At 38.5% G+C, this 27,808-nt stretch overlaps 5 protein-coding genes and 1 long non-coding RNA gene across 11 annotated transcripts in view; 4 read left to right on the top strand and 2 right to left on the bottom strand.

Moving 5' to 3' along the window:
* The window catches only part of LOC146471094 (uncharacterized), a 48,107-nt gene extending 26,802 nt beyond the window's left edge, over positions 1 to 21,305 (bottom strand). The window contains exons 1-2 of the mRNA XM_085121138.1: positions 21,117 to 21,305; positions 11,114 to 11,198 (exon numbers count right to left, since the gene is read on the bottom strand). The gene's annotated coding sequence lies outside the window, so the exon portion shown is untranslated. The remainder of the gene's footprint in view (positions 1 to 11,113; positions 11,199 to 21,116) is intronic.
* Positions 43 to 3,229, top strand: LOC146471098 (calcium homeostasis modulator protein 6-like). Its single transcript, XM_085121132.1, has one exon. The coding sequence runs from the start codon at positions 1,823 to 1,825 to the stop codon at positions 2,858 to 2,860; it is 1,038 nt and encodes a 345-aa protein (XP_084977258.1). The 5' UTR covers positions 43 to 1,822; the 3' UTR covers positions 2,861 to 3,229.
* LOC146471097 (uncharacterized) lies at positions 5,616 to 8,847 on the top strand. The gene has a single exon (XM_085121235.1). It carries the CDS (start codon positions 5,637 to 5,639, stop codon positions 8,784 to 8,786), a length of 3,150 nt encoding a protein of 1,049 aa, XP_084977361.1. The 5' UTR covers positions 5,616 to 5,636; the 3' UTR covers positions 8,787 to 8,847.
* Positions 11,229 to 13,178, top strand: LOC146471096 (uncharacterized). Its single transcript, XR_014866875.1, has 2 exons — positions 11,229 to 11,625; positions 11,739 to 13,178. It is a non-coding gene; the product is annotated as an uncharacterized LOC146471096 (long non-coding RNA).
* LOC146471095 (histamine H2 receptor-like) lies at positions 15,530 to 19,397 on the top strand. Its single transcript, XM_085121133.1, has 2 exons — positions 15,530 to 17,671; positions 17,836 to 19,397. The coding sequence occupies exon 1, from the start codon at positions 16,647 to 16,649 to the stop codon at positions 17,586 to 17,588; it is 942 nt and encodes a 313-aa protein (XP_084977259.1). The 5' UTR covers positions 15,530 to 16,646; the 3' UTR covers positions 17,589 to 17,671; positions 17,836 to 19,397.
* A 2,557-nt stretch (positions 21,306 to 23,862) lies between the features above and the next one.
* Positions 23,863 to 27,808, bottom strand: part of LOC146471093 (dedicator of cytokinesis protein 11-like) — a 74,357-nt gene continuing 70,411 nt past the window's right edge. For all 6 annotated transcript variants that reach the window (XM_085121121.1, XM_085121123.1, XM_085121124.1 and 3 more), the window contains 2 exons: positions 26,955 to 27,093; positions 23,863 to 26,394 (listed from right to left, as the gene is read on the bottom strand). In XM_085121121.1, the coding sequence (XP_084977247.1) occupies positions 26,344 to 26,394; positions 26,955 to 27,093 (190 nt within the window). In that variant the 3' untranslated portion in view covers positions 23,863 to 26,343. The remainder of the gene's footprint in view (positions 26,395 to 26,954; positions 27,094 to 27,808) is intronic.

Genomic DNA, 27,808 nt, shown 5'->3' with positions numbered 1-27,808 from the left:
ATGTAAACATGTAATGTTTTGCAGTATGGTTTCAACAACAGGATCAATTTCACACAACAATCGAAGAAAAGACACGTAGGATCCAAACAAGTGCCTCCAGAAGTTTTAATTTATTTGACCGCAAGAAGGCGAGACGGAACTTTCTACAGTAAGAATTCGCTTACCGCGCGGCACGCGAGATTTTAAAATTTACCACCATTTGTCGGTATATTGTCAAAAATAAAGTAACTTTTGGTCCACTTGTTATTCAGCTTGTGTGGTATATACTAAAACAATTATTCACCTCAGTGTCGATGATAGTGATGGATATTAACCGAGCCGCTTCGCGGCTCGGTAAGTATCCATCACTATTCACGTCCACTTTGGTGAATAATTGTTAAATATTCCGCGCGATTTCGCAGGATAATTAACAATTATACCGCGTCCAAAATATGGCAACAATTAAACCGCCTTCTAGTCCTTCTTGCGAAGTAAAATCAGTAACATCTTGCAATACACAGTGGACTGCGGATTCTAGCCTAAAATCCAATGCACTTATGGAATAATTGTTAAGTGTAATGTAATGGTTAGCTGCTTGGTGTCAGAAAACTTATACGGTGCGAATCAGCTTCGGTCACGTTTAGTTTATTATTCAGTTCCGGTTTTAAAGTTCTCAGTCTCTATTATTAATGCGATTGACAGCTTCCTGAAGCGACCATCTAGGAATCGGAAAAGGTGGTCTTAACTAGAACTGGTCGCTTACGAGAGTCTAATCTCGTAAGCGACTAATAGCTACCCTGCGAGAAGGGCCTCTGCTCGCAATGTAACCAAAAGTTGAAACAATAGAATAGACTTACCAGAGCTTTTAGCATAAAGCTTATCATAGCTTTTAGCATAAAGCTTTCTGCCTTGGTCTCAGGCCCCGGGGTAACACTCTTGATCCAGCCATAGATCATCTCGAATTTTAGATCATCTTAATCTACGAATCAGAATCTTTGAATGGTCGCTTACGAGGAGCTTATAACCAAAGGAAAAAGACCACTTTGTAATTTCCAAAAGTGGTCACTGTCGCTCACGAGAGAGCTTTTGATTACAGAGTTTAAGTGACAGTTCAAACGGGTTTCACGATGGTGGTCGTAGCTGGTCGCTTACAAGAGTGGTCGCAAGGACAGCTTCCACTGTACATCTTAGAAAATTCTTCAATAACTGATAAATAAAATTAAACAAAGAAGTTGCTTTTCATAATCATAAAGAAGTTTTGCACTGACTTACGTGAAGTTTTCCTTCGATTTTCTATGGTCAATACACAAAGGGAAGTTTTCATTTTTAGAAGACACCAAACCCTACAAGGCAAGTTTTAGTATGTTAATTGTTAATTTATTTCTTTTCCTAAAACCTTTACTTTTCTACAAACAAATCCCACATTCTTCTCTATAATTAGATAAAGAAAACTAAAATTACGGTTTAATTTAGCTAGAGTAGTAGGGATAAGCGAGGTTCCATTAAGAGTCTTACATCAGAAGGTTACTTTTATTTTTTAAATGAAGTCCTCAAGTCCTCAGCTTGTACGTTCGCGTATTTTTAGGTATCAACTTAATGGCGGGATGGTTTTAGGTCATAAGGATTTCTGTTTACATCCCGCTGGAACGAAACCATTCATGCGGCTGAAACCCTTCCATGCAGCAAACCGATACGAAACCAAAATAGCTCAAAATGTTTATTTCCGTTCTGAAATCCTTCCCATATAAAGTTACTACAGAGCCCAAAATCTTATAAAGGTCTTGCTCATCTGGTTGGTTTCTCAGTCGATCTCCAGTGTAGCTAGCTAAATCATCTTTCAGCCATGAATACGCTTTTGCCCAGCCTATCAGTGCTGTTTAGAAACTCCAAACGATCCATGCTGTATGGGTCCATGGCCGCTATAGCAATAGGCTTGGAAGAGCTGTTTGAGAGCGTGGTATTCAACTGTCCGTGTGAAGGCCACTTTGCGTATGGATTGGCATTCCTGTGGGTCCCAGCTTTATTTCTGTTCCTCCCTGGAATCCTACTTGAAAAAGATCTATGGAGATACCCGAGGAAAACTAACAAGGATAAGAAACAAACGCGAATCTTTCGCTGCTTGAAAACATCGTTTGCCACACTCGATATATTCATAAGAGCAAGTATCGCTCCCGTTTGTTGGTTGGTTCTTTCATTTCTACAGCAGCAGTACTACACGTGTGCTTACTTTGGTCCACCTCTTGACAAGGAAGTAACAGTGACAAATACCGGCGATAAATGCCATTTTGTACTCGGCGTCCGGTCAAAGAAGCTGGAAGAAAGCTACAAAACCCGCAGTCAGATTGCAGGGTGGTCGATCATGGGGATCGCTTTGTCAATTCTATTCACATCAATCTGCATTCGCAGATGCATGAACAAAGGAAAACATCTGCGACTGCCGAGTCTTGAATATTATCGACACGTTGAGGCCAAGGAAGCTTTAGAACAGTTTCACACTAAAGCAAAAGAACTCGCCAAACAGAACGCTATGAAAAATATAGAACGTTTATTCCAGAGCGCAAATAACGGAGAATTTGATGGTCGCATTAAAGAGGTGTCCAAGAACGTCCTTGAAAAATATGGAATGTTTTTTGTCATACCACCAGAGAGCCCAGCGTATGAGACACCAGTGATCCTCTCAGACAAGCCACCAGAGTTTCCAGAATTGTTTTCATTAATGGACGGTGCTGAAATCCCGAATAAGGAACACGAACGTCATAGCAAGCTAAAACGCATGGAATACTTCGAACAAAGCGGACAGTTGGCAGCTGAAAGCCACAAACACGAAATTTCAGTTTCGAAAGTTAGACTTTGTCGACAAATTTCAATTGATGCGGTTTAAAAGTGAAATATGTCACGCTTTTGTTAGAGTGGCTTAGGTTGTTTTTGTATTTCGCTACTGTCTATTTGATGACGCTTTTGTTTTTTCGTGTATAACATTAGTTTAAAGTATAATCCAATAGAAACTCGTTATATTAAAGTGTACCAGTCAGATAAGAGATAAAAGAATATGATTTACAGCATCACAACCGGCAAATCGAAGAACCTAATTAGCTACAAGGCAAGCACGAGGACTCATGAACAGTTGAAGGTGGACTTGACCAAATATAGATACGAAGCATAAGTGGCAGCAAGACCAAAACCACATCTCTATATGATAATAGTAGATATATTACATAAAAAATTTAAATATATTTTGGGGAAAGAGTTAGCCATTTTTACTCATCAATAATTTTCATTTTTAATCAACCTGATTTTTTTTTATGCTGTCACTTAAAAAGGGTTCAGAGTTTACCTGAGCCGCCGTTACACGTTGAAACTGTTAGCTGAAACTTGTGTGCAACGGCGCTGCGAAACAAGTTTCAGCAGGCGTTGCACCGTGCAACATGGTCGGTTTCGTGAAACTTTTTCGAACTTCTGTTGAGAGACCAGCTTCACGAAAAGTGGAAGCGTTTTCTACTTCCTTCAACGGCTCGCAGCGGTCGCAGTGGTGGGGAGTAGGGAATCATCGAGTTTGGATTGATTCGAGTTCGAGTTCGAGTTGGACTTCGAGTCTTCGAATCCAAACTCGATGATTCGGGATTCCGGGATTCAGTTTCACCGTTTTAACCTGGTCCCGTTCGTCGTTGCACATAAGTTTCAGCTAAAAGTTTCAACGTGTAACGGCGGCTTCGAGATTTCATATTCTGTATTTAGAGTTTGTATGAACAACGACGGACAAGATCAAAGGGCTCCGTGAGCCAACTCATGAATGCACAGTGGCTGTGCAGCGGGCCGGAATATCTATTTTATTTTATTTTATTTTTTTGCGTTTGTGGGCAATCATCAAAAAAAATTATCCTTGTACTCCACCTGGTTGCAAATTCTATAAACGGCTCTTTTTTATCTGTTTTTGTAATACCTGTTTCGTTCATCCATCATTTATACCGGGAATCCCGAATCATCGAGTTTGGATTCAAGTTCGAGTTCGAGTTGGACTTCGAGTTAGACTTCGAGTTGGACTTCGAGTTGAAGTTCGAGTTGGAAACGGAGTTGTACTACTATAAAAATACAAAAAGCAAAATATTTCGTTTTTTCTTTTACTAATATAAAAATACAAAAAGCAAAATACTTCGTTATTTTTAAGAGCTCGCTCTGGAAGGGCTCCCAAATGAAATCGGACCCCCCCCCCCCCTCCCCCCTTCTTCCCCAAACAAAGTATACGAAAAATGTAGATGCTAAGCATGGTCTATACGAAAAACAAAATGGTGTACAACAAAAGAAAACAGTTTCGATCTGTTCAATACCACCCATCAGTTACAAACTTGAAACAAATACTAATGGAAAACTGGCATTTAATAGAACGACAACCATTGCTCAGAGAAATTAACAAGGAACCTCCTCTAATTTCATACAAAAGAGGTAGGTCTCTCAAGGATATACTCGTGAGAGTGAAACTCTAAAAACGGCTAAAACATGCACGTGAGAGTCGCGCAGACCTGTCACTATTTATAAAATAGAGAAGCTCGGCGGTTTGCCAGTCAAATAGACTGACAAGTTTTATTCAAGCGGCTCAGCGGCTCGCCAGTCAAATTGAGTTTGTTGATACAACGTGATTGAACAAAGCGTCTGATTATTACGTGTCTGTTGAAATAATACAAGCGGCGGTGGTCCCGTGAGAAAACGATCGTCGCCCGAAGGGTAGAAAGAGGCGTAAGCGATTTTTACGGATGATTTTTACCGATTGATAACAGAAATCGGTGAAAATCGATAAATTGATTTCGTGTGTCAAATCGATATTATCGATTTGTCATGAAGTCAAACTCGAAGTCTAACTCGAAGTCCAACTCGAACTCGAGCTCGAATCCAAACTCGATGATTCCCTACTCCCGTTTATACCCACGCAGCGGAAGTTTTAAATGAAATGACTTGTAATCAGAGCAAACTACAGCACAGTTCACCAAAGCGTGATGTGACCCAGCTCACCACGCAAGCGACAGTATGAGAGTTTGTATGGCGTTAAAATTAAATCGAAAATTAGACAACAATATTCCCACAACAACCCACAAAAATTATAAGAAAGTCTGAAAAAGCTTACCCGGTGTGTTTTGCTGTGTTTTCAAGGCTTCTCAGTGCTTCCAAACGCCAAAAGCACTCGCTTACCTGCCTAATTATATGTCAAGATGGATGATATGCGGTCCTTCCTGGTCAGCTCATTTTCGGAGAAGTTCATTTATTGCGACACAAAACAAAGTTCATTTGAAATCGGGCGCCATTTTTGCCGCGGACCGAGCCGTGTCCCTGGAATGTCATGTTAAACCCACGGTCAAACCTAGGCACGAGTACTAAAATGTACCCCACTGGGGAAATCCACGGGAAACCTTTGGCACGCAACAAACCACACACACTCCCTCCCAGTTAAGTGCAGTTCTGTACCAGCCAGCCGTGCCTGGCGTGACAGCAAGAAACGTCTCTTGAGAATATGAATTTACTTTTGTATTATTATTATTATTATTATTATTATTATTATTATTATTATTATTATTATTATTATTATTATTATTATTATTATTATTATTATTATTATTATTATTATTATTATTTTATGGGAGGAGAAAGGTTATGGACATCTCAAGTTAATGAGTCAAAACCTGAGAGATCAGGCCTCAAGATTGGAAAAAATTCTACAGGATGGTACGAAGAACAACGGGAACTTCAGTTTAGCGGACAGAAAGGAGGGAGAACCTGAGTCCAGTGAAGGAGAGGTCTTTGAAGAAAATGGTCAATCTGCTCAACAAAACAATATTCCTCGGCAAGCTGAAAATGCTAATTTCGCAAACTCTGTGAACTTGGATTTGCATACGTCGGCAACAACTTCCCCCCAGAGATTTCAAGATACAACACAAAGAGCGCAAAGCATAATTCAACCAAACTTACCCGATTACGAGGTGTTTCCCACTGAAATCAAGAACAAAACATGGGGCAACATAAGTCACGAGAGTTTCTGTGATAATATCAATTATGTTTACGATGAAATTGTCCATTTCAGGAGAAATATTTTCAATGTACCATCGGGAAGAGCCGGAAAAGCCTTTATAGAAGAGCTAACTTTCTGGATAAAGCAGTTTAATTCGAATTCGGATCTAAACTCCGTTGCTTTGAAATCTTTTATGGTACTCCCAACTTTGATCCTGCAAAAGCCATCCGCTACTTCTAAAAGCAAGGAGCACAGTGCAGCGATAGAACGAAGATTAAACCTGTGGAGGCAAGGAGATTTAGATCTCTTGCTAAAGGAAGTAAGATTCATCCAAGGGAAGTTTGTGAACTCGAAGAAGGCTAGGACAGTTGAGGACATATCCAAAGTTTTTGCGAAATTGGTGTTCCAAGGAAAGTTATCTGCAGCTATTAAGCTTTTGGATAGCGAGAGCTCAACGGGCCTACTCAACCTTACACCAGAAGTCCTAGAAGGGCTGAAGGAGAAACATCCGGGAGCGGCAGATATCGCAGATGAGAGTTTATTATACGGGCCCATTGATTACATTCCTCCTGGCGTTTTTGACCTGATCGACGAGAAAATGATCTTTGATGCTGCATCCAAAACAAAGGGCTCAGCCGGACCGTCGGGGATGGATGCCGAGCTATATCGAAGAATCCTTTGCTCCAAGAATTTCAAGGCTGAAGGCAAGGTTTTGAGAGAGGAGATTGCCTTTTTCACAAGAAATCTGTTAAAGATCGCTTACCACCCGTCTTTGCTAGAAGGCTACACCTCTTGCAGACTCATCCCCTTGGATAAAAACCCTGGAATACGACCTATTGGCGTTGGCGAGGTCCTGAGGCGAATAGTTGGAAAAACTATCGCTGGATTTTTGAAGGAAGAGATCAAAGACGCAGCGGGCCCCCTTCAGGTTTGTGCAGGCCATAGTGCAGGCTCAGAGGCCGCGATACATGCTATGAGTCAAGTGTTTGCAGAAGAAGGAACAGATGGTATTTTACTGATAGATGCAAGCAATGCCTTTAACCAAATGAACAGATCCGTCGCCTTACATAACATCCAGTTAACCTGCAAGGAAATGTCACTTTACATCATTAACACCTACAGAAGCCCGTCGAAGCTCTTTATTTGCGGCGGAGGTGAGATACTATCACAGGAGGGTACAACGCAGGGGGATCCCTTAGCCATGCCCTGGTACTCGGTCAATACATCTATCATGATCCAGAGCTTAAGGATAAGCACACCAGGTGTTAAGCAAGTATGGCTAGCCGACGACTCTGCGGGGGGTGGACAAATCGTGCCCTTGTATAATTGGTACAATCACCTGAGTCAGGAAGGAAAGAAGTATGGTTATCTAGTGAATGGACCAAAGAGCTGGCTGATTGTCAAGTCGGACGTACTTGCAGTTGAGGCAAAGAAGGTGTTTGGAGACGAGGTTAATATTACAACTGAAGGTCAGCGCCACTTAGGGGCCGTCATCGGATCTCAAGAGTTCAAAGATCAATATTGTCGGGAAAAGGTCCTTGGATGGAAAAGAGAACTCGAAGCCCTATCTGAGATAGCAAGGAGCCAGCCTCATGCAGCCTACACTGTTTTCACGAAGGGTTACAAATCCAAGTTTACCTATTTCATGCGCACAATAGAGTCGTTTGAAGATTACGTTGACCCTATTCAAGAGGCGATTGACGACTTACTCCTCCCAACACTATTAGGTCAAACGGAGCCCATCCCTAGCAATCTGCGTCAGCTTTTTACTTTGACACCCGCTCAAGGAGGGCTTGGCGTACCTGACTTACGGTTTGAAGCTCCACAGCAGTTTGCTGCTTCTACGACAATAACAGCATCGCACGTAGATTCCATCACCAAACAGAGCACTTTCATGGTGGCAGGCGAGAGGTCCACGGAGGAGTTAAAAAGACAACATCAAGCTTCAAAAATTGCGTCGGTGAAATCGAGAATGGAAAGTATTGATTCCACTCTACCCTCGGATCTGCTGCGGTCAGTTAACCAATCGAGAGACAAGGGTGCGAGCTCGTGGCTTACCGCAGTACCTCTTGTCGATCAAGGCTTAGTGCTGAATAAACAAGAATTCAGAGACTCTCTGCGTTTAAGGTATAATTTTCCCCTGTCTGATTTACCAAGCAAGTGTGTTTGTGGGGAGAAGTATACCGTCTGCCATGCCCTGTCATGCAAAAAGGGAGGGTTCGTGGCGCAGAGACATGATGGCGTCCGCAACCTACTTACCTCTTTTCTTGGTAAGGTTTGCACCAACGTTGAAGTCGAACCACAACTACAACCTCTCGACAATGAGCAATTCAACCTCAGAAGCGCGGTGACAAGTCCGGAGGCAAGACTGGACATGAAGGCAGGGGGCTTTTGGTCTCGAGGAGTTACAGCATTTTTCGATGTCAGAGTAACGCATGTTAACTCCAAGTGTAACCAGGGAAAAGCAACATCGACAATCTTTAAAGAGCAGGAAGAAGAGAAAAAGCGGAAGTACCAACAGAGGGTGCTGGACGTTGAAATGGGATCTTTCACTCCCCTAGTTTTTGGAGCCAACGGTGGGATGGGAGCCGACTGCAATTGTTTTCTCAAACGCCTAGCCGAGAAGCTCTCAGAAAAGAATGAGGAACCTTATCACATTACTATCACTTGGATTAGAACATTGCTTTCTTTTGAGATTTTAAAGTCGGTACACACATGCGTACGAGGCTCCAGGACACCTTTTCACAAAATTCCATTTGGGGATTTCATTGATGACTGCCGCTTAAACGCTAGCCAAGCGTGTCTCCGCTAATTTTAGAAAGTGAATGATGGCGTGACGTTGTAAATTAGTATTTTAGGATCTTTTTAACAACTTTTTTTTTTTTTTTATTTCATCAAAATTTTAGTCTTACTATTGTTAAAAAATTGTGCTTGAAAATAGCTCTGCTGTACTTGGAAATAGTCGCTTTTTTTTTTTTTTAATCGAAATGAATTTTAAATATTGAATTGTAAATAGGTTTTAATAGCTCTTTTTTTCTACTTTCAACTTGTAAATATCAATTTTGCTTGGAATATTATAATAAAGAAAGATTTTATTTTATTATTATTATTATTATTATTATTATTATTATTATTATTATTATTATTATTTTAATATATGAATAAAAATCGACTTCGCGATTTTCCAACTGGTAAAACTTGTGCAAGGTGAACGAACTATTCATGCTGACCGCAGAAAGAAAAGAAAGAAATTGAAAATTTGCCTCTTGAATTCACGTTCTCCGTAAAACCCTGAATTTGGTCATTTCAAGTTATTATTGTTTTGACGAGAACGGCAATATTTTTCACGCACGCGCACTGTCGTTGCTTTGCTCATTCAAACGGCTTATCCAGTGCGAGCAGGATGCAGGAAGGAGAAACTAATAATCTGAGTCGTTTGACAAGCCAGGAAAGGGTACGCCCTCCAGATTGTATCATTTGGGACGAAATGTCGATGTCAAGCAAACTGATCTTTGAAATTGAACAGAACCGCACTTAGCCGGGAGTGGGTGTGTGTAGTTTGTTGCGGGCCAAAGGTTTCACGTGGATTCCCCCTGTCGGGCACATTTTAGTACTCGCACCTAGGTTTGACCGTGAGTTCGTCATGACATTCCAGGGACACGGCTCGATCCGGGGCAAAAATGGCACCCGATTTGAAATGAACTTTGCTTCAACGAAGGCCTGTGTCTCAATAAATGAACTTCTCCGAGAAATAGCTGCTCCGGAAGGACCGCACATCATCCTTCTTGGCATGTGGTGAGGCAAGTAAGCGTGTGCTTAAGTTTCAAGCAAATTTTAGCGAGGTTTTGAAGTGCTCTCCTCAAATGATCGAAAATGGCGGGTCAAGTTTCATTCAAATTCCACTTTTAGTTTCCAACCTTCCATTAACATAATACAGTGATGCACGTGGACCAGCCGTTGAGAGATAAACCGTTTAAAACGGCACTGAGGAGCCTTGAAAACACAGCAAAACACACCGGGTAGCTTTTTCAGACTTATTATAATTTTTGTGGGTTGTTGTGGGAATATTGTTGTCTGTCCTGAAAAGGAAAGTTGTACCTTAGTTTCGGTAAATGGAAGGATCTAGCAGACAACGCAACTACTAGCTGTTTTCTTTCTCGGAAAATTTATTCGTTACATTTATTTTCGTCCTTGTGTTTTTTGTTCCGTGATGGCGGCTGATGGTGGATACATACATACGTAGACTTATGAATGATTTATGATTTTGATTAAATTCCGATTAAATTTATAGTCCATATAAAGCGACCGATGGAACGATTGAACGACCGAGCGAGTGTCATTCCGTTCATTATGATAATTCGTACATTGGGCATGCGCAATTGGCGAGTTTAAAACTAGTTGAAAGTCTAAACGACAAAAGAATGAGTAGAAAACGTCACAACTAAATATAAAATTTAAAAAATAACTGCTAATATACAAATTTCACTTTAAAATTTTCATAGACGTTTCATACGATTTGTCTAAGTAAACTGGTTTGCATCGTCAAAATAGTCACCTACTAAACTTGTACTGTAATAGAAGATTTATGAAAGGAAAGTATAAAGATGCGTACCTTTAATTTCTTTGTGACCACTAAAACTACAGAAACTATCATCAATCTTTCCGTAAAAGTAATTGTCGCTTTTCCGGGTGTTTTTGCAGAAAACTAACTAATTCTAACAGATTTGAAGTTGACTTCAGCTCTCTCACCCTAATGCGGCTTGTTGTGATTGCAATAAAATTGTGTAATTATGTATGAGCTGTGGGGAAATCTTTCCCCAACTACATCCCTGTTAGAGTTGTAAAGCGCCATAGGGCATTTTTTCGAATCGCTTCATTGTTTTTTTTTTTTTTTGTTTTTTTTTTTGTCAGTATTTAGCCAGTATTTTGTTTTTACCATTTAGTACTGTGTGGTTTTTATTCGGATTAAATTTGAATGACATTCACCTGCGTCGAACCTTTTTAAGTACACAAATAATGCTCAAACAAAACAAGCTAGACAGCACGTCTTTACTGTTTGACTGTCGCATACGGTTTGTCATATGGCACGAAAAAGCATCTGCCAGCATTTATTATGATGGGAAGTTTGTCACAACATACCGGATGAAGTCACAAGTTTGAAGGGAGCTGGATTAGTTTGTTCTCGGATGCAATTGAGTCGTTCTCTCTTTATGGATCATCCTTGCTGTTAAAGAAAAGATAATAATTAAAATGTCTTTAAAGTGAGCTAAAAATTGAAATATTGCCTTATTTTGTTGAAATAAATGAATTTTCATTTGAGAATGAGCCACATTTTAATATATTTTAAAAATGACCTCTGTGCCGTATTAATTGTGATGACTTGTAATGGCCCATTTTTATTCATCGTTTTCGGATACGAATTGACAAGCTGCCAATCAACACAATAGAACTCATAAAATCCGTGTCAACGGACACAAAAAGCTGTCAGCAATACTCTGCTGCCGCAATTGTAATTTAAATAATCGCCAAAGTATATCGAAACAACACGCTGCTTCTCAGTCATGTAGAATTTACCTTTATGAGAGACGATAGCAACGGAACAAGAAACCAGCGAAGAGATATTAAAAAGTTGAGAATTCTCCATAATCGAGGTAAAATTGAGCAAAGAAGGAATGGATGTTAAAAACATTTTAATTTTAATGTGCTTATGTAACCTGATATAGCTGCAAGGTGCATGCTTACGTCTATTGCCGTTATGTTTCAGTATAACAACAGTCAACGAAACACCAAAAGCGCGAGAAAGTTGTGCTTAAACAAGTAAAGAACAACCATCAACAGCGGACAACGTTAGGCAGCAATTCAGTTCCGCCAACAAGACATTGAGATAAAGAAAACAGCAGGGCGTCTGAAACTGAACGACACTTAATCTGAGGGCTGATTACAAAGGATACCAACCAACACAATGAAAGTACCCGCAATTTTGGGCCTTGCTGGGCTCGTTGCGTTTCTACTGGCCGCCATTATTTTGTATATCTGTAAGAAAAGGCTTGGTGTAGAACCACAGGCCTCAGCTAGCGTAAGGATTGTGAACCATCAAGGAGAAGCCTGGGATTCGGTGTAGAGCATTGAATACATCTGCCATGGCGTGGTGTTTGTTTGGGGAAATTCGCCTTAAAGTCTCAGAGACATTCATTATGAACAAATACGACGATAAAATATTCTGCAAATAACGTACTGTTCAACCAATTGTGGCTTCTGGCACAATGAATGCGAGGTGGGAAACTGTGAAGTCGTCGAAGAAGAGAAACAGACTTAAATGTTGACCAGTGATTTGAACGAGAAACAATCTAACGAAAATTAATCGTTTCTTCTTGAAACATATGTTAGCACATTTTGTGGTGCTGCACTGATGTTCACAAATTGTGTCCTTGATATAAGCAATCTTCCTCCTCGATGTTAACTTTATTTTAAGCGGATAAAGATCGCATAAAGGAAACAATATATATTCGAGTTTTTTGACCGAATCCTACGACCCATTTAGATAATTATGTCCATATTTTTACACGAGGCGCAGTTACCGTTGACAATGATTTCTCATCTAAATGATACTGGAATGAAGTCTAGCGAGCAAGGCCTTTTTGTTTTGCCTCAACGTTGATCCTTGATAGCAATGAGACTAACTTACGAAGCCACCATAATTACACGCGTGACATTTCAGATACTGATTTTTATGTTAATACTTTCTGGCTAAATACAGACCAGGTGGCAAAAATCATTCTCAGCCGAAAAGCGGGCAGTCTCACATCTTTTCCCATTTATTCTGATTCATATTACATTGGATTTGCCAAAGAAATCCTCACCTCAGATGATACCTGCTATATCGGGATACAGTAGAATCGAATTGGAAAATATCCAGTCCATAAAATTACAGCTAAATTTTATTTTATTTTACTTCCCTTTTTATAGAACGATTCCGGTTGGTTGGTCTAAAAACAACAAAAAGCTTCGAAATACTACCAGTTTCCTTTGTATCTGGTTGTGTTATTATTTAGTTTAAAGCCATTTCATTGAATTTGCATGATAATATGGGAAATATCATGGAGTTGATACTATACGCCAGCACACTGTCATAACAGATCACGCGTCAGTGGTATATATTCTTTTGAGTTCACCGCTTAATGAATTAAAACACTACAGAAATAAATGGAGGGGGAAAAATCATTGTCTTTATTCCACTAAGACACTTTTTTCCTCTAGTTTGCCCAGCGGAAAGGATCTTTTACTTCCGCAGGTCACAGAATTGAAACTGTAGCGGCTTTTTGTCATTTCCGATGTCTTGATAAAAGGTTGAGGACAATGAAGGGAGCTAAAATGTAAATTTCAAAACACTTCGCAGGAAATAATCAAACAAATTTGCATAGGGGGAAATTAACTGGATCAACAGATCGTGAACTGTGCGCACAGATTTCTGAAAAAAAAAAAAAGAAAAGAAAAGAACACACTCAGACAAACTGCCTAATCCTTTCCCAATCGTATGGAGCAAATATCTTCGTTCTCCTTTGCTCGCCACTTGTAATACATTTTCCGTAACCACGTCTCTGTAAGTTTAAAGTAGAGAGGGATTTATTCTTTTCTTTCTTTTTTTTTTTTTTGTCATGATAATTGAGGCGGAGACGTTTTTGCAAATACGAAGAAGCGATGTTTTAGGGCATAAGCTGTCAAATACAATTAACCTTTGATATTAAGAGTTATGCACACCCGCACGTTCACACAGAGTACAGAATAAAATAAGTCATCTGGCAACATTGAGAGCCCGAGACACACATTCTGGCTGAATAAGTCCTTCGTTGACCCGCCGTGCTGGTGGATGGCAGAGTGTTGACGACAACGAGGACGACGACGGAAGTATGTAGAACACAATGAGACGGAAAGTGGACATCAACGCCAAACCGCCATATTAGATTTCTCACCATGTATTCCATGATCTTCTCCACGCAAATATTTGCTGTCCAAACGAAATTGGAATACACACTTCGAGTAAAAAGTAAAGAGCTCAATTTTCCGACTATAAAATCTTGTAAAATCACGCAATCACGCAAAATTTAATCGTCTTCATTTTGGATAACTTTTGACACGTTGTTTGAATTGTACGTTTCCATCGATGAGATTTGGAGTTTGGAAGATTTGAAATCAGTGATAGCTATAGACTGTCCGAATAGTGGTAAGAGGCTAAACAAATGGGCTTATACGCCGGTCGATTCGAACCCTCAATACCTCCCTCTACAGGCATACCCCGGGCATTTGACCATGTATGGAGTGAGCAATTTGACCTTAGCCTGGGAGGAGTGGGCAATTTCAGTTAACTTGGATTGTCTTTTGTCTAGCGGAATAGGCCCGTGGGGTTTTTGGTAGTTGTAGGAATTGAGCAAGTTATTAAGGTCAGAATATTGCCTTTGTGAGTGAATGGCTTACTTGAAAGGGACTCCAAAATAAATATTCATGTATTTCTGTCCTCTTAATTCAAGTCGGCAATTTTTGAGAACGTAAAGCGCACAGGGAAGTCCATTAATTGGGCAGGTATAAAGATCAGAGGCCAGGAGAATCTGTGAGTCAGTCAACATATACCAACATCAGTCTGTCAAGAACCAGGATCAACCGAGCGAGATGCTACAGCTTCATCACTAAAGCGAGGCCACACAAAAGTCAAAACGTCATTGGTGGAGAGACTGTACTGGGATGAGAGTAATTCGTTGTGTTCAAGAATAATTAATTCCTTTCAATTTACGTTGCTTTTGTTCAGTAAAATGAAGTTCAGCGCTTCGAATCACAAACTGCATCTTGGCAACTAAAATTCTTTACATAAAATAACCTAAAATACATAATAAGGGTTTTAAGAATGGTTTTAAATATACAGGGCCCCACTGAATATCACTTTCGTGATGTGGGCTCCCTGTATAACTGAAGATTATTTTTGATATGCGTTCCTCAGTCCCTAGTCACCATCTGTGGCCTAGGATGTTCTGCACCTTCTGTTGTTTCGTTCACTGACTGTCATTAAAGGGGCACTGTCACAGAGATTTTGCCGTTTGTTCGCCAAAACAGCTCAAATATTTGACAAACCCCTTCTTTAACGTGAAATTGCTCTTAGAACACAGGGAGGAAAATATGAAATGATTTCTCCAAGGAAGAATAAACTATAATCAGTTTTATGCCATTTCTCCAAAACACACAGGGGAACATGAAAAAAAAAATGGCCTTCTGTGTTTCAAGTTACAATCCATAACAAAACTGAACCATTATTTTAGCGTTTCCGTCAATACAAATATTTTTTTCGCTTTTCAAAAAGACACTAAAAATAGGTTGACACTGCCTCTTTCAATGTTTAGCACTTATTGTTATTGTTTTTGTTATTATTATTATTATTATTATTATTATTATTATTATTATTATTATTACTATTATTATCATTATTATTATTATTATTATTATTATTATTATTATTATTATTATTATTATTATTATTATTATTATTTATCCTTTACATTATGACGCACACGTTATTTTATTATTAAAGAAAACACGTAGAGAAGGGCTGGTAAATGGATATAAAATCCCCGAGGCAAGTCATCATTTCATGTTGTACAGGCACTGATATGACTTACCTCACTTCAGCTTTTGTTACCGAACAGTGGGATAACTTATTATTTATGGCTTCCTGTTATGCAGAGGAAATTTTATTTGCGTACTGTTGTTGTTTATGTTAAGCGGCCACAATACTCAAAGATTTTCAGTTTGAAGGGAGTTGCTGTTTGAGGAGGAATTTCAGTGTGTCCTCTGTGTGTTTTAGAAATCCTGTATTATAGGATTTACTTACTATATGTAAATTTGAATGGACATTATGCAGGGACCCACTGAACTGAACATTTTAATTAAAATTTTTTAAAGAGTCGTCCGTTGTATGGGTAAAATAATTCCTTTTTGGGAGGGAGGGACTGGCGTGCAAATAAGAAAAAACCAAACAAACATATTAGTTTAAGTCGCATTATGGCAAGTTCCCATACAGTTTTTTACAATGTTAATGTAGTCCATGTCAAATCGGAAAATACACTTTGAGAATGAATAAGATAAAAAAAGGGCGATTACTTGATCATTAATTCCCAATCCTAGGCTATGAAAGTACAAAACAGGCAACGGGGATAGCAATAGACTTACGAGCAGTTTTTAGTTTCCTTTCGTGAATTTAATTTAAGTGGATGCTATAAACCGGATACAACTAAATTGATTTTTAATCAAGACTTCGTGCTTGACTGAACACAATGGAGTTCTTTGTATTAATATTGACTTTACATCGATGGTTCTATTGGCTCGTACAGGAAAGAGCAGCTGTTAAGTAAGTAGCATAAAATCATTTTAAACCAACGGGAAATCCATTTTGCGATCCCGCAGAAGGCGTAGTGCCATTGTTTCTAAAAAGCAATTTGACTGAAACTTGAATCGAACTCAGTAGTTACAATAGTGTTTTGCTGAACTGAACATACGAATCCTTATACCAGCGATAATATTCTTTTTACCCAGAAAGACTTCAAGCTTAACAGTACAGAAATCAAACTTTTAGTCGCTCAGACTGTAAAACGACAAGGTTTACAGGACACCGCAATAACTGAGAAGAACAATGTCTCGGGAACACAGTGAAGCAAGCGAGAGCTGGCAGCAGTTTGGAGAAAGACCTACAGTGGTTCTGGTTTCAGAAACGGCTATATTTTCTTTGGTGATGGTTCTGTCACTTTTTGGAAACTTTCTTGTCTGCTATGCTGTTTATAAAAACCCGAGGCTACGCTGTCCTTGCAATTATTACATCATCTCCCTCGCTCTGACCGACATCTTGCAAGCGATCTGCTCCATGCCACTGTCAGTGATGCTTCTTGGCACAAGTCGATGGTCATTTGGAACACCCGCGTGTTACTTCGCCGCCATTACAAAGTTATCACTGGCAAAAACTTCTGTATACACCATGACACTCATGGCTTTAAACAGATATTACAAGATAGTCAAGCCTGCTAGGTTCCAAGCCTTATACAAAAAGAATTTCATCATTATCACTGCATTGCTGGCGTGGATCATTCCCATTATTATCTCCCTTCTCGCTGCATTTGCTCTCGATCAACACGCCAAACCAAACCCTGGTTATGCAATTTGCATCTTAGAATTCCATCAATGGTTTTTCTCAATCGTGAGCGTTATATTTTACTTACCGTATTTCATTATTGGGTTCTGCTACTGGAAAATTTACAAGCTTGTCAAAATGCACAATGCGAACGTCTCATGGCAATCTTCAAACGTAGAAGATGTTAAAGTCAGCAAAACACTGTTGGTGACCGTCATCGCTTTTTTCAGCTTCTGGATGCCAGCTCATATTATATTTACTGCTTCAATACTCGTGGGATATTTTAGGTTTTCTATTTTTGTTACCCTTCTAGCAAGTCTCCTAGTTTACATGACCAGTTGTGTCAATCCATTTATCTATGGTTTTATGAACCGCTCCTTTAAAGCCGAGTTCAAGAAATGTTTGATTCCGGGAAAAAAGCGTTCACGTGTAGCCGCAGAAAGTAGTTGACAATTAACGGGAAAAGACAGCTTAATTTGTTCCTTATTTCTTTATTTTACTTGTTAGCTATTTTTCTCTTCCGTACAAAGCACGTATTTAAGAGTTTCCAAATCTTGATCCAACAATCAAAACTCTGAATTACTTACCTACATAAAATTCACTACGAAAAAAATTACTGAGATAAGCATAAAAGATAGCCTAAAGATAAGTCTTCGATCTTATTTCACTTTATCAGCATTCATCAAAATAATCCTAGAAATTTCATTGAAAAATACGGGAAGATTTGTCTAAACTTTAAAATCTGTACCAGTAGTTAATTATATATACCCTGAGCGTGTGATGACTTAGCTTTTTCGTTTCACCTGCAGCGGAAACGCCTAAAAATTAACGAACCAATTTTAAAATGGGTATTAAAATACCCATTCCTTTGTGTGGTTCGGATGCTTATGTTTTTGCACTTAAATTCGTTTGCATGTTAGCAATATTTTATTACCGCCTGCTGTAAAATTCCACAATATTTTTAGTTTCAAGAATAGAGATGACATTTTTTTCATTCCGTGTCTGCCGCCATGAGTCGTAGACGACGGTATATGCGACCGCTGTTTTCAGAAAACAGTATTTGACGGCATTTCAAAGATCTTCACAACAACAAAATCCCCAAAGATCTTCACTGAAAGCATAACACCCTTCAGACAGCGGAGGAAAAAAAATAGAATGGCTGGACTTCTTAATCGCTGGAGTTTTTTTCTTTATTTTGTATTCAGTACGACTAGGTCCGCTAAAAACGTTAACTATTAAGCATATATTACAAGTTTATTATTAAGAGAACCGAGTATGCGACTCAATAATTAAATCTTCTGGCCACAAGTAGCATAATTTATCATGCAGTCATAAGGCACTTTAAGCAAAACTTACTTCAAAAGATAAACAAGGGCCCAGTTGGTCAAAGCCCGGTTAAGCTAATCCTTATGCAGGGTTAATATAAACTTTGATCAATGAACATTCTTCCAAAACATTTTTATCCTTTAGTTTTGACTTTTCTTTACCATTAGCTTTAAGACGTAGAGCTTGAAAAAATTTAAAATAAGCGAGGTGAAAACTTCGGTTAATGTTTAATCGGGGATTAGCGTTCATCGACTTTCGAACAACCGGCTAACTTTGTGATCAGTGATTATGTGAAATCCACCTTAGTAAAGTAATCTCAACACAATTTACTAAGCAGAATCAAACAGGAGACAAATAAGATGACCGAAAACCAAAAATGGTAGTTACGTAATCAATGTTCAAAACATATAGAATCAATGTAAAGATTAAAGCATGATATAACGGAAACCGAGAAAACAAAAGTTAATTTTAAATGAACTGATTTCTTGATTAGCTTCCTGAAACCGCGAATTGATAACCGATTGGGACTTACGTAGACGATACTCTTCTAGTGGAGACATTCTGTATCTGCTTTGGAGACATCCTTTTTATATCTTGATAACTTGGCTTTCATAAGGTTAATACGGGAAATGTCTCTTGATTTCTGCTGATTAAGCCAAAAAGCTTTAGTATTTATATTTAAATGAAGATTTTCCTTTGCTCTTCGCGTAGTTTTAACGATGACATAATAGGGCGCTGCCTCAGTCTTGTTTGTAACGAACCAAAATTAAACCCGTCATTTTACTGTACATTTATAATAGCGATCATTTTCTGTTTAGTTATTTCTTTTATTGAGAAAAACGTTTGCAAATAAATGCTACTGTAGTTGTGATTTTAATCTTGCGCTCTCCTACGGGTCGTATTTGCAATAAATGGCCAATTTTCATTGTTGTACATTTGATTCGCTAACTTCAACGTTAATTTTTTAGCAATAATATCGGTAATTTAGCATAGTTGAAGTTACAATGGAACAAACATTCCCCCCCCTACTTTTCTGAGATAAAAATCTAAGAAGAGCTTCCAGCTGACAGGGTTGGTGGACAGATATCTCTCGATACAGATTATTTTTTGGGCAGAGATCATTGACTCAATATTAGGCATTTTTAAGCCTCCTTTGTCAATTGGGTTGATGAATGCTGTGCACTTTACTATGTCTCTTCCGTTCCAAACAAAAGAGTACAATGAAGTGTTTGTTTGAAATAAGAACAATCCCGTATAAGATCTTTGGTATAGCGAAAGATTTGATCACTTCGATATTCCAAGTAGTGTACATCCTCTCCAGCCACCAGTTCTTCAACAATCCTCTCAGCCAGATTTCTCGATTGATTCAAAATTCAGTTATAAAATAGTGAATGATTAGAGGTAAAGTTGACGCTTAGAGTTTTTATGACCTTACTTATTTCATTTACACCTAGTTCTCAGCTATTTGTTTCCATTTTTCCAAGTACAAGAATTTCTGTTTTGTCTAATTAACCTTCAATCCGGAGTATGTGCCAAACAACTTGAGGGTATCAAGAAGTGTGCGGTGCGATAGTTTGTCCCTATCAAATGATGTCATATTATTACCATATATGACTCATTTGATTTCATTACCGTCCACCACAATGCCCTTAATTTGATCGTCTAAAAAGCGGCAAGCAAAGCTCACATGTTCTTGCAAGATGAATGGTCTACAAGCGGACAGAATGCACAACAGTGTATCGGTTACAATAAACATAACACATGTTATATATCCCAGAGCACTCAAGCATACAGTGATGCTAGGACTCTAAAATGGATGAACCAGAAAGGATTTACAGTGTATAACATCCGCCTATGTTTATAATGTGTCTAAACAAATATATTGTTTGTGTTATGACATCATCCCTTAGCAACCCGAATTGGTGAATATTTCCAAATCTGGTTGCCTCTGGCTCGTGATGGATGGATAAAAAAGTTAAGGTTGAATTGCTGTATTAGCATTTTTTATGTTACATCACAAGCAAATTAATGCCACAGTGTATCGGTTAAATTAAAAACAGGCAAATAAATGTCCCAGTGTATCGGTTTAAAATTAAATACAGGCAAATTATAAATGCCCCAGTGTATTGCTTAATTTGAACACAGGCAAATTAATGACTCATTGTGTTGGTTAAATCAAACACAGGCAAATTAATTCCCCAGTGTATCGGTTAAATTAAATACAGGCAAATTAATGCCCCGGCAGTGTATCGGTTAAATTCAACACAGGCAAATTAATGCCCCAGTGTATTATTGGTTAAATTAAACACAGGCAAATTAATGCTCCAGTGTACCAGTGAAATTAAATACAGGCAAATTAATTCCCTAGTGTATGTATGAAAAGTTGAAGACACAACTTCGACACAAAGTCGACTGGCACAACTTCTACAGATCATGCATGTACTGTTCCCTGCTTTGTTTTCGTATATTGTACGCGTGCACATGTTGGTGTTTATATTTCGTTACTACAATAGCGGTAGCGATACCCATGTGTTTGTAGTTTTGCATATATACGTACGAAGTGTAGCAACAGAAAAGAAAGAACTCATCCAGGAATCACATTTGACCATACATCTGCATACATGACCATGTATTAAACACATTGAAGCTTACCTTGCATTGAACAACGACGCTTTTTAAAGACTTGACTGGTTTAAACTGGCGTATCGATCTGCTCTAAGACTCCACACCAATGCTTTGGAAATAAAGAAGGGAACTTTCCTTTTAGGGTGCAGAACATCTCTTGAAATAGGACGAGCTTCAAAACCGTTTATAAGACGAGCGCCAAAAGTTTCCTGAACCAAAGAGAACGCCGGGAAGAACTTCTGTTGCGCATGTATTCAGACCCAGTGCCACTCAGCCAGACAAGTCAGCCAAGGCGCGAATTTGCCCAGCTGGTCAAATCGTTGAACCCTAGACTTTCGTTTTTTTTGTAATAGTTCAGGAATTCTGTTTTAAACGATGATAAAATTTATCATTATTTGGTCGTAACATTTGCTAAAAAAAATTAATTTTATTTATATTTCAACCCTATCGCTCTTGGCGTTAAATCTATTTGGCGAGTAAAACGGAAACTTCAATTATCAGGTTTCCGTCACATTTCTGAATTACAGAAACGCCTTTTTTAATAATTACTGTTCCACCCTGTGAAATTTCGTAATAGTAATCAAAGCAGTTTTGGACAAAGAGTAAATGCTAAGCAAAATTGTACGTCAAATTAAGGCTGTCTGAGAGAAACAAATTAAAGCCTTTTGTTAATCTGGAGCCTACGTTACATCAAACCCCAAATTTGTCACCAGCTTACATGGTCTTACCTGGATATATTTGTCCCTAAGCAAATCTGTGTAAAATCGGTGCAACCTTTTGTGTTTGACACTTCAGTAAATTCACAGCAAATTTAGAGTTTTCCTTCTTTGGTAAATCTAAATAAATCTAACGCAAAGGTACATATTTCTACCATAAGTAAATGTGGTCAAGCATTCGTAGAAACTTTTTATTTTTCACTATTTTTTCCTGAATTTACGCTACAAGTAAATATCTAATTTTGAATGATAAAAAAAACTTGGCAAATCTACATCAAAGGTTCAAATTTACCATAGCAGCAAAAACAAGATAAATTTAAAGCAAATGTTATATTTGCTATACATTTGCAAATAAATTGTTGAGGAGAAAATATATGTGTTTACATTATCTTTGCCAACCAACGCAAATTCAGTTTAAATTTAGAGCCCAAAATTTGCTACACATTTGCTTTACTGGCAAACCTAAGAAAATCCATTTTTTCGTCCAGTGATAGTAACTCCAAGAGAGTGGGTTAATCTAACTGTTCCCCTATATAATTCTTCATAGGGAGTTATGTTGACACCTATAAGGAGTTATTTCAACTCCTGCTTGAATTTAACTCTGATGTGGAGTTAATTAAACTCTAATTAAAAGCGTTGAGTTAACTCCCTTTAGTAACTCCCAAATAGGAGTAAAAAACTCTTGCTAAAGAGTCAAATTAACTCCAAGACAGTGAGTTATTTTAACCCCTCCTGCAGAGTTGAAATTACCCCCCCCATATAACTCTTAAAGAGAGTTATATCAACCCCACTATAAAGAGTTATTTCAACTCCTTCTAAAATGTAACTCCAATATGGAGTTACATTTAACTCCATTTTGGAGTTAAAATAACTCCAACAAAATAACTCCACTAGAGGGAGTTAACTTAACTCCATCACAAGAAAAAATAACTCCTTTTAGGAGTTATATTAACTCCAAAAATAGTAACTCCACCTTAAGGAGTTATTTTAACTCCATTATGGGAGTTATTATTACTCTCTGAAATTAACTGTGCAAGTAAATTTCTTACAATGGGGATTTCGGACTCTCCATATGTCTACTAAATCAAAATTCATCATAATGTCCTCTACACATTACACTAAATCTGGATCCATCGTTACGTTCAAGTCCCCTCCTAATATAATTTTGTGGTCAGGCTTTCTGATGACTGAATTTTGCTTGATTAGCCAATTGAAAATTGACTTACGTTTTTCAAACGTACTGATACCCCTAACGTTCAGCGAGATAGTTTTAAACTTAAGGTTATTGTGCCCGTGCGTTCGTTCGTTCAAATGAATGGCCACTTTCAGGATTTCACCCAAAAGCAATTTTTGGAGTTGAGATTGCATTCTTTGTAAAAGGCCGGTCGGGATAACATTGTTAACTAAGCAATATGTTTGATGTACCAAGAAAATCAACCTAGTTTTACAAGGAATGTTTTGCATTAGAAGAAGATGAATTTTTCATCCTGCTTCGCTTTATTGGCGATGAACAAGGAAGATCTCAATGCAGTTGTTACCACTGGGGCAAGTTGAACACAAAGTACAAAGCAAATAAAAACAAACATGTTCAAGAGACTCCGCCGAACTGCACCGGTATAGTGTTGATTTGTAAAAATGTTTCCACGTTTTCGCCGAAATTAACATAAAATTCAGTATGGAGTTTACATCTGTCCTGGTACAGATCCAGCACCAATCCTGCTTCTGAGCCAGCTACAGAAATTGAATGGAAAGGCGGATACAGTGTACGCAAAAGACACATTTGCGTAAAATTGAAGCAATAAGCTTTCCAAACTCATTAATAATTCACAAGAGAAAAGCAAGGAAGTCACAACCCTGAAGAGGTTACACTCGAAAGAGTGTTTCATCATATTTCAAACTCCTCGAACTGGGCCGTGTTTTTCCAACCACTTCTCGGGGTTTGGAAATCGAATGAAACACTCTTCCTCGGTATAATGGTCGCGGTCACATCATGTCTTCAAACTTAACTGCAGTTAGAAGCCACGCTAAACTTGGCATATAATCACTAGTCCGTGAAATGCTAATGAAAGAAAGTTTAATCAGAAGTTCATGTTTCGCCTCACTACTATACGTGCACGTGCAAACTAAACCGCCTCTTAACTCAGGTTTAACTCACATTCTGCCCGGGTCTAACTATAGTTACTTTTTAATGTTCTGGATTACTTAAACTAAAAATTCCCGACTATAGTTAGAGTAACTGGAGAAGCGGTCACATTACCAAAATAGCCAAATTATCTCAATTTAAGTTAACAATTCTAATGTGGGCTGCAGCCAATGTGGAGAGAGCCTCAGTTGCTTTACACATTCAGTGTAACTTGCAATATTTCCAGAGGAATTGAAATAGTTTGATCCAAACTTTAGAGCAATCAAAAATTTAATTATCGCGAAGTAGAACCTCTCTTACCATAAAACATGTAAAAATTATTGTTTTCATTAAATTTGTTGACCTAAATATTATATTCGGGTTGATGGCACAAAATAATAAAATAACTACTAGCTTAAAGAATTATTATTCATCTCGATAACCACGACTTTCTTTGTACGATTTAATTTGACTGATATAAAAAAACTAATGCTGTATTTTATGAAACTTTTTGTCAGCTAATGTGGAATTTATATTTTAGCAGGACTTGTTTAGCCCCTCCCCCCTTCCCCTCCCTCAATCAAACTCATACACTGACATGAACTAAACGGATATAAATACCATGGACTGATCACCAAGCATAGTGATAAACATTTTATCACTTTCTAAATTTCCTAAACGTGATTTAATATTATTTTATTACAAAAGAAATATTTAAGGATGTGGTGGTAACGCCGTTATCTGCTATGTTCGGTCCACAAATTCGGTCACAGGTTTGAAACTTGTTACATCGATTCCATTGTTTCGATGATACCTGTCAACCAAGTACCGTATTGAAAAAACAATCAATTTAGAGAAACTAAATGCTAGCGATGAATTAGAAATTTTTAAGAACGGCGGTTTTCGATCGAAAGAAATTACGCGTTTGCTTTGGTTTTGCTCTACCACGCTCTATGATTGGTTACTTGAGCAAACCTTGCGCCAGTTTCTCAACCAATACGAAGCAAAGCCAAAACCAATGGTGACTTGTTCACACGCATTTTCCCGCGCTTTGAGCGGTTACACGTATTTACTTTGACTTCTGATTGGTTCATTGCTGTCTTTGGGTGATTAGTTACAGTAATTACGACACTCAATTGAAACCCGCTCTAAGCTTTCCGCGTTTTTCTGTCAATGTAGAGACTCGTTTTGATTACGAGACATACGACCTACTGCTACATTTTCAGCAGGACTTAAAGCATGGTTACTGCATCAGAATAACTACCTCTTTTGTACAAACCGAATATACTACATAATATATTTCCCATTTCTTGTACTAATTAACTTTCTTTGGCTAAGCTAAACCTAAAACTAAACGCCTGCTATCGTTTACGTTGAATGCAATTGTCCAGTAATTTACTGTTCACGATCCAGAACAGAAACCATTTTTTTCATTCATTCAGTTTTCTACTTCGAACAGAAACCCGGATGTCTCGTTTTCCGATATGACTAACAACTTCTTAAGCGTTCAACGTTGTACAAAACTATTCGATTAAGTTTTAGTGACAATGTGGAATACCTATAGTAAAACATAAAAATGCTTGTTATTTAGCGTAAGATTAAAAATAACTACTCGCAGTTACGGTACCCATTTGCCATCCATTTGAGTTTAAGAAGCTACTACGGCGACGCCAACGAAAACCTCACAAAACAATAGGATTTAATGAGAAAAACAAAAGCCTTGTACGTGCGTTATAAATTTTAGTACATTTGTTCGCCGTACTGGGCCAAACAACAACGTGAAATGACCAAATTCACGGTTTTGTGCAGAACGTGATCACATGACGGTAATTTTTTTCATTCTCTGTCTCAACTTGAATGCGGTTCCCACCTGTTCTGTTACTGGCTAGTTCGGCCACATTGTCATGTTGAACGAATTACAATAATCACGAAGTAGTACAAGTAACGCGAACTCAAACTTTCAAGCGACGTTGGTTTTCGTTGGCGTTGCCGTCGTGGTTTCTTAAAGTCCCTAATGGTACCATCTTCATCTCTATGGAGTCTTTGTATTATAAACTCGAGGAACGTGTGGGACCTCGTTCTAGCCCAACAGTATTTCGGTCGTTTTATCATTTTGACCGTTTTTCTTTCCATACCAAAGGCTCAAATCTTTCAGTCACGATAAATTCTCTCAATGGCTTTTCAGGCATTTCATGTAATCCTCCTTGAAATGATTTGGTTACTCTGATCACGCTTTTACTCTCCTGATCTGTCTACTTCAATTTGCTATGGTAGCTGTAGAGACGATAGAAATCCATTGCTCCGACGAACAAGGACGAATGTTGCGACAATGATGCAATGATGAACATGTTCGATGATGCAAAATCAATGGTGCATAGTCATGTCCACGTGACATTGTTCTGGCATTTTGACTGGTTTACACAACAAGCGACGGCACACTACTGGAGGGTGTTACTGTGGTGACAATCTAGGATCAATAAATAGAGCTGCTGCTGTTAAGTGCATGTGGGTAAAGACTGAAAAATATGTACCCCAAATCACGTACCAAACAGTAGGGCTACATCCCATACTTTTTTTAGGAAAATGGGAAGTTAGTAAGAAGGAAAGGATTTTCGGCAGAGACTACATGTATGTTCGCCCTGTGTGATTTCTGCAATATTCAACTGAGAACGTGTCATGAAAAGGAAGCAGAAAAGCTTCAACTGGACATCAAATAATAATAATAATCCACTTCTGTTGAGCGTGCTCCGTTTCAACATATTCACATGTCTTCTTAATAGCAACATGGTTACTATAAGGGCTCCCGTTGATACCAGTGTTTCTGCATATTGATGAGGCTGATCAGGTTTTGAAATAAAGCTACAACCACAAAAATCCGCCAGTTGATTGTTTTTCCTATTATGATCATGCACAGGGAATTTATTTAAACTCTACTCTAGATAGTTAATGGCTCACAAGTCAAGCTAACTCGAGTAATTCATTAATCCCTAATAATCACTGAATAACCAATTGATAAGTGATACACACCTCATCTCCAATGTACTTGGTAAGCTGTGTTCTCAGGTGGACGTACTTTTCTTTCATGTCTTCTTGATACATTCTTTGATCTTCCTTAATTAACTGATCGTTTATTTCCAAAGCTTTTCCACAGCAAGCAAGGAACTCCCTAAAATATCGACCAAACCAGTGTAACTCTATGATAGGAAACTTATCCTAATACCTTTTACTTTCTCGACGGGAATACTTTCTTCTCTCTTGTGACTCTCTATATTCGTTAACATGATACCGGTCCAAATATCATGTCTGTTTGAGTTATACCGGTGCGTGTTCACCCACTTATGTCCACAAATGCACCTAACCCTGAATTTGGGTACTTGTTTGACAGAATTATGCGTGTTCTAGTGAGAATTAAGGTGAGGGAACACCTGGTGATGTCTATCACACAGTTCATGAATCTCATTAGCGTGCATTTCTGGACATATCTCTGTTCACCGCGACAGCTGCATCGGATCGAGATTCTCGTGTGAAAACGCATGCGCTGTCATGCAAATGGGATGTGGCTGTTTGCTTTGTATACCTTAGTAGCTCTGCAAAATTAAACTCATACTGCCATGAAAGCTATTTATGTAAACGTGGCATAAAGTTTTCTCTTGCACCAGAAGGACAGTGGTAAACGAAAAACATCCACGTTAAGATGCCGCGAAAATCAATTAACAAGAAAGATTACTCATTTGTTTGCTATAGCTCAATTGACGAGTAGTAACGTTTCTAGAAAAGATCCGTTCCGCCGTTAGGCACGATCGCAAATCGTACAGGGTTACGTTGAGACAAGTGAAAGACGGGGAGGGGGGTGGGAGAAAGACAAAACGCCCGCCCGCCCC

Source organism: Pavona decussata, unplaced genomic scaffold (genome assembly GCF_977016875.1).
Source record: "Pavona decussata unplaced genomic scaffold, jaPavDecu1.1 SCAFFOLD_106, whole genome shotgun sequence".
Taxonomy (NCBI): domain Eukaryota; kingdom Metazoa; phylum Cnidaria; class Anthozoa; order Scleractinia; family Agariciidae; genus Pavona; species Pavona decussata.
The sequence above is the reverse complement of the archived record's forward strand: the minus strand, read 5'-3'. Positions and strand labels throughout refer to the sequence as shown.